A 7,137-nucleotide genomic window follows, 5' to 3' on the forward strand; every position below is an offset into this window, starting at 1 on the left:
TGTGTGTGGGCCGTGTGGCTAAAGCCCATAAAGAGTTTTAAGGAAAGGTTGTCAGTGGATTTTCTAGCCATGCAATGACATTTTTAGTAGTAATATAATTCTAGGCTATATTTATTTAAAAAAAAAAATAATCCCAAATAAATGACAAAAGTAATTTAGGAATTTATTTACAAACCCATCTCCTTTCATTCAAAAAATTCAAGAAAAAAAATCCCAACTAAATGACAAAATTAATTTAGGAATTTATTTACAAACCCATCTCTTCTTTTTCATTTTCTCTTAAGGTTTTTCTCAAAATACCCCTTCATCTCCACTCTTGAAAGGCATCAAAGAAAAACAAAACAAAAAAAAATTGGTGCAAGGCCCAACTCCATTGATAATTCCAAGCTCCAAAGGAGCAGCAGAGAGAAATTTCTCCATAACCCACAAGTTTTGAATGAATAATTTGACCCCAATCAACACAAACAAAATTTTTTCTTGAATTGATAAAACTTATTTCCACCAACATCCATACAGATTTGACCACAGAATATTAACATCATTGTGCACATGAATGAAAAAAAAGGCATATTGCCGAGCAATCATCGACAGCTATCCCTCTTCTCTTGCGCTTCCATGCACGAACCGCACATTCTACCAACCGTTTTGCCGACTTGTGCTTCTCAGGAGTTGATGATACAATTTGTATTGCTTCTTCATTTGAAATCACATCCCACACCTTATTTCAAAAATAAATTAATTGAACATCAGAAACAGTAACCCTTTATTTTTGTATCATCTGTTAAAATCGTTATTTTTCTGTATAACTTTTGGCGCATTCAAGCCGGTATGTATATCCTTCGACAGCCAAATACATTTTTTTTTATAGGTTCAACTTCTTGTTACCCTTTATATATATGTATATATATTATATATATGTATATATATTATATATATGTATATATATAAAACAGTGAAAATATGTGTGTTCCCTGAGGTGAAAACATAAAAAAATAAAAAAGAGAATGAAAATATGAGGTTATTGTTCATACCCCATCAGTTGCCAGAATAACGAAGCGATCTCGACTTGTGATCGTTCTCTGTGTAACATCTGGCACTGAAATGAGGCCATGGCGTTTCAAACAGAAGTCTCCGAAAGCCCTTGACATAGCCAACCCGGGAGAATCATCATCAGGTAGCCACAATCTGTGTAGACCCGGTTCTTCATCCAAGCAGTACACCCGGCCATTGCACTCCTTTATTCTCTCCACCTCCTCTGTATAAGATTCACATATCACACTAAACACTTTAGAAAATATTAAAATTTAAAAAGAAAAAAAAAAAAGTATACACGTCATGATTAGAACATACGAGGCAAGTTAGGTTTCAAATCGACGGTGAGTTGTATAGGCACCAAGCGTCCATCATCAGAGGTGGTGGCTAATACCACTCTAGAATCACCCACGTTTGATACTACCATCAAATCACCCTATTTAGAAAATTCAAAATTAATATGATTAAATCCCTAAAGTTTTAAGTTTTTGGCAAGACAGGTAGATGGACCATACCATTTAATTGGTACAGGCATTTCATCACATAGGTAAGGGTGTTCGGTCGGCTCGGATAAAAATAAAAATAGTCAAACCAAAATTTATTTGGTTTTCAAAAATACAACCGAACCAACAAAATTAAACTTGTCAACCGAATAACAACCGGACCAAAATAACCAAAGTAAATTTGGTTAGTTTGGTTAAACCGAAATAAGAGAGATTAAAGTTTAATAGGTCATAACACAATACATACACAAATAAACCGAAAAACCAAAGTAATTCAAAAAATTAAACCCTAAACCCTACACATAGGTTGTTGGACAGTATCATACAGAAAATCACACTCATACACACATACAATAATACAAAGAATGGTAGTATGTGAAAAAAGGTGTCACAAGGAAAAGCGCCACTATACCTGTTTGACCAAAGTCAACGCAGTGGTACCGCTATAATAGGTATCCATACTACGGGACCTCTCAAGCTCTTTATCAACAGTCTCACAAGCAGTGAGAGAAGAATGTCTCCACACATTGAATTGGTTTATAATTTCTTTTTCAGTAGGAGAAGAAGAGATGAGAGAGGATTCTTTTGCAACTGCCTCTTGCCAATGACTAAGGAGAGAGGCCGGGATAGCATCCCTTACATGCTTGGCTACATAGTGGCCCCATTGACCGTGGCCATCGAAAACCCCACAAAATATTGTGTCGTCTTGGCACCCAAATCCCTGTGCAACACAGTGCCTTTGGTAAATATTTGTTTAATTTTGGTATGAAGATGGATTATGGAATATAAAAATCTCAGGGACCCTGATGTAATTTTCATTTTAGAGGCACAGAAAATATGTTTTATGGGAGAGGAATTTTTGCAAATTTGCAATTTTCAGGGCCATGTACAATTTAATAGGAAGACTTATTTGGTAAACTTTTTAATTATGTAGAGAATAAAATATTCAAATTGTGCCCCCCTCAAAAAGGAAAAACAAATAAATAAATAAAAATTCAATAAAAATTCAATAAAAAATAAAAAAGAAGTGTGATGAATGACTTCTTACTTAGCAATTGGAAAAAAAAAAAAAACAAGGATAGTTAAAAGGTTTGGAGAGAACTATGATATATTGAAGAACAGAGGCAGAATTATAAAATGAAAGAAATGTCAAAAAGCATATATGATAGTATGACTTCGTGAAATTTGAAAATTATTGGGACCTTGAGGTAAATTATATTAGAGGCAGAAGAACCTTTCAGGTACAAAACTTTGACCCACTCAAAAAAGAAAAATAAATTGATAATAACAAAAGATCATTTTACTATGATGAATGACTATTTCAATTGAGCGGAGTTATTTTTTTTCTCTTTAGTCCCTATAAAAAAATGCTCACAAGTATATAATGTTTCAATAAAAAAAAAAAATGCTCTGTACCTGGTCCTATGTAATAAATTAAAAGAAACTATTAAGAATAAATAATGAAAAATGGCAGCTGGCTTGGATCCTGCCTCATTTAATAAAAGTTGTGCAAAATAAAAAAAAACTTTATTTTTTTAATGGATCCATTACAACGACAAATTTCAAAACAAACCGAGAGAAACTACCTAAAAAAACACAAATTGGAGAGACCAAACTCATACAAGATATAATTGGAATCTTGAAATATCATTGATTTTTAAGTAATATTCCATCTAATCTCCAGAAATCTTGCTCTTGCCTACCTGCCTGACTCTTAAATAATTCTTGGTAGATTCCATAATAAATCTTTTTTTTACCTTGAACAGTGCAAGGTGAAAAATCAATTTGTAGCATGTTGTTATGAAAAAAGAAGGCTTTCTTTTTCAAACTAAAACATTAAAATAATATATATTATGTCAAAGATTTTAAATTCTTATATGAAATCTACTTTATTATAGAAAAAAATAGGGATCAAATTATAAATTCATAATCAGCAGTGTAGTTGCAACCTACACTAACAACAATGTACTAATTAAGTACCAACCAACCACATATTTGTCCTTTAATTAGTTGTCAAATATACCAAAGTTAAGAGATTCTTTCCATCTTATATTATATTTCCAATTAGAAGAATTAAGTATCTAACTTGTTGATATTCCAAAAAAAATGGTAGTTTATTGAAAATGGTAACCTTGATGAATATTATAAAAAAAAAACTAAGCCATCAGAAAAGTCAATATGATTTTCTTTTTTTTTTGGTTTTTCCATGTCTTCTATAGATTAACAAAAAAATTCAGATAACCTTTCTTAAGATAAAATATGAAGTATATGAACATAAACTGGATAAAATTGCAAATTTACATTTGTAACCTTAAACATTACCAAATTATTTCTCACAATAATATCAACACAGAATAGAGGTCCAAAAATTTGTGTAATATTTTAGCTGAGCAACTTTTACTTCATGCAGTGCGCGGACTATAGAATCAAAACAGCACTACATATAGTTCGTGCTCTGCATGAAGCTAAAACTACTCTGTTAAAAAATTTACCCAAAAATTTGCACCTGACATGGTTAGAGAGAGAGAGAGAGTACCTCCCAAACAATGGAGCGATCTTGATTGACCCCTTTCTGACCCGTTTGAGAATAAACCGATACAAAACAATTGGACCCGGTACCATCAACCCAACCTGAAGATTTCAACACAATCTCTTTTCTCAATTCTTCTTCTTGTTGCCCTTTCTTCTCTTTCCTTGGAGAGATTGAATTCACCAACCCATTCAACAAGTTAGAAATTTGCCCCATCTTAGCAAACTTGTGGGTACAATTGAGGTAAAGATCTCAACTTTGGGTTAGAGATTCAAGCTTTTTCTCTCTAGAAAGGAGAATTTACAACTCCTTGAGTCATGGAGTTATGGGTTTCTCTCTCTCTCTTTGTCTCTGTTATGTAATTAATGTGAGATGAGACTGTTGTTGCTTGTGGTGACAAGTCTTTGTTGCTGTATATATCTTACCGTTGGTGTTGAAACCACGGAGAATGATAAAAAAAAATATAGCTTTTTTTGCAGCGAACCCCCTCTAAAGTTAATAACTGCAATTTCTTCCTTGGAGAAAACACGTGAGAGAAATCTCTTATATATAATATGCACAATTATTTATGTTGAACAGCTGGTTTATCATAATGTTCTTGATCGAATCAGAAATAGCAAACAAATTAGTTGAATGTTCAATAGGTAGGTTTAGCCTAAACCGTTTGGGGTGTCAATGGCATCCTTTTTATCCGTTTATCTGACTCATATCATATCCAAAAATATGGATAAAGATAAGATTTCTTTTCTGTTAGCTTATCAAGTATGGATAAAGATAACAATTTATTTCTATTATTTTGCATGTTTTCGTATAAGATATTTTTTTAAAATAAAATTATATATATATAGATATAATTTGTATGAAGATACATGAAACAATAAAGTTTTATATTTTATTAAATTTTCATAATACAAATTAGTGGTATTTATTATTTTTTTTTCTTGTTTTGAAAAATATTTTATTGAAAGAACAAATTAAAATATTAATGGCACTTGTTTAACTGTTTATCCGACTCCGTACCGTATTTGAAAAGATTGATAAGAGTAAAGATTTTTTTTGCGTTATTACAACGAATACAGTATGAAAATGCCTCTTCCCAACCCGTATCCTACCCATTAACCCCCCTGGCTAGGTAGGTTGAAGAGGTTTTCTTTATTGGGTTTGAAATCAACTTGAAAAGAAAGGAAAAATATTTTATTTACATATATGTTTTTGACAATTTAATCAGAGACCATGTATTAAAAAAAAAAAAAGTGAATTAGTACATACATTTTTGGACTAAGTACTCGGAAACTTGTGAAGGTTGAAAACTGGGTGTTACCCAATTTCTAATTTGATCAATATCTTAATTTTTATTTTCTATCATGTATTTTAAAAGAATTACAATACTAGTCGGAGTTTTTAATATTTGACAATATTATGCAAAGGTTTAAATAACGTTTATCGCATCATAACACCATGGTTAAAAAACTGGCGTTATGGCCATATAGCGCCGCTATTGCGCTGATAGCGCCATAACTTTTATGGTCCAAAATCACTATAGCGCCGCTAACGCGCGCTATTTAGAACCTTTATATTATGTATGATTTTGAATCACATGTATTTTGTACTCATGACTCAATATATGTGTTTGGAGCATCAGAAGAAAAAAAAAAAAAAACTAAGTACCAAATAAGACAACCAATATGACTACTTAATTATTTATAGATGTGTTCCTCTGACTAATTAATTATTTCTAGATGCGGTTCAATTATTTCATACTTGGAGCATCTCCATCTCAAAAAACTTTGAGATTTATAATATGACGTGATGATTTTTATTTCAATTTCAAAGATGTGCTCAATTTCTTATTTAGATTTCTATTCCAATTTAAACAACTATTTCTAATCGTCACGCTAACGAAACGATTCGCTCAAATTATTTCTAATCGTCACGTGATTATTTTAGAAATTCAAAAATTAATTTCAGAGATACGAAGGTTTAAAAGTTTTAGAGGCTTTAATATCTAAATATTGGTTGACAGTTATTTAGAAATTTATTTCAATTATTAGAATGGATATGCTCTTATTATTTTTTTATTTATTTTTTACTAAGCTGAAAAAAATGAGTTTAATTTTAGAAATCATGTCGACAAACTTTGACATTTTGAAAAAAAAATAATAATAAATAAATAAGCTCAACCAGTGACCATATCTAATAGCACTAGAAGACTGTGTTATGACTGTAACAGTATTGGAAACAGTGTAAATAGGTAAAAAGTATTTGAGGAAACTATTCATCCATTGCTTACCTTACACGTGTTAATCACAGAATCTTTGTGGGGTATTCAAAACAATTCTCCCTTGACCTAATTAAGTACACCCTTCTCATCCTAATGTCCTCAATTCAAAGCTATCTTTATAGAGTGAGTCTATGGTACTATGCATATCACGGGTTGTTGTCATGCTACGGCTCTATATTCGAGTTTTTAAATCCTAATGGTCGATCCGAACTGTTTATCTTGTTCTCCATATTAATATGTGTTTGGAGACCAAATTTTACATTTTTTAAAATTTTTTTACTATTTGTTTAGATATTTAGAAAATTACTTGATCTGAAAATTCTTGACCATCCAAAAACAGTGATTTTCAATCAATCTAAAAAAATAGTAGAAAAATTTCAAAAAATGTAAAATTTGATCTCCAAACACATTTTAATGTGGAGAACAAGATGAACGGTTCGGATCGACCGTTAGGATTTGAAAACTCGAATATAGAGCCGTAGCACTGTGCCAAATCGTAATATGCATAGTACCATAGACTCACTCGTCTTTATATATAAGTAACATGAATATATCATATTTTACAAGGATTTAACTTGGCCTCCATGTACATTTACATGTAGAGTTTATGTTGAGTGGTTTGGATCAATTGTTGCACTTTGAAAATAAAGATATGAATCAAATAAAAGAAATTACTTCATATAAATTTGAGATGTTATTAATAAATTGGAATTGTACACATATACATAAAAATAAAACAAATTAAAAGATGAGGACATACATATATAGATTTACACATATAGATCGATTTA

At 31.1% G+C, this 7,137-nt stretch overlaps 1 protein-coding gene across 1 annotated transcript; it reads right to left on the reverse strand.

The window, feature by feature from the left end:
• Window positions 1-285: 285 nt before the first annotated feature.
• On the reverse strand, window positions 286-4,455 carry LOC144553965 (putative protein phosphatase 2C 73). Its single transcript, XM_078302138.1, has 5 exons — window positions 4,072-4,455; window positions 1,948-2,256; window positions 1,351-1,468; window positions 1,032-1,255; window positions 286-718 (listed from the first exon to the last, which is right to left on the reverse strand). The coding sequence occupies exons 1-5, from the start codon at window positions 4,279-4,281 to the stop codon at window positions 539-541; spliced, it is 1,041 nt and encodes a 346-aa protein (XP_078158264.1). The 5' UTR covers window positions 4,282-4,455; the 3' UTR covers window positions 286-538.
• Between the last annotated feature and the right edge of the window lie 2,682 nt (window positions 4,456-7,137).

The sequence above is a fragment of the Carex rostrata genome, chromosome 5 (genome assembly GCF_964058835.1).
Source record: "Carex rostrata chromosome 5, lpCarRost1.2, whole genome shotgun sequence".
Classification (NCBI taxonomy): domain Eukaryota; kingdom Viridiplantae; phylum Streptophyta; class Magnoliopsida; order Poales; family Cyperaceae; genus Carex; species Carex rostrata.

Bases quoted from the DNA above. Each gene is read 5' to 3' on its own strand.
- LOC144553965 (XM_078302138.1), bottom strand. From the start codon at position 4,281: ATGGGGCAAATTTCTAACTTGTTGAATGGGTTGGTGAATTCAATCTCT. The intron at 2,257-4,071 runs GTACTCTCTCTC...TGTGTTGCACAG, and splicing joins ATCGCTCCATTGTTTGGGAG to GGATTTGGGTGCCAAGACGA. The intron at 719-1,031 runs GTATGAACAATA...TTTTGAAATAAG, and splicing joins TTATTCTGGCAACTGATGGG to GTGTGGGATGTGATTTCAAA.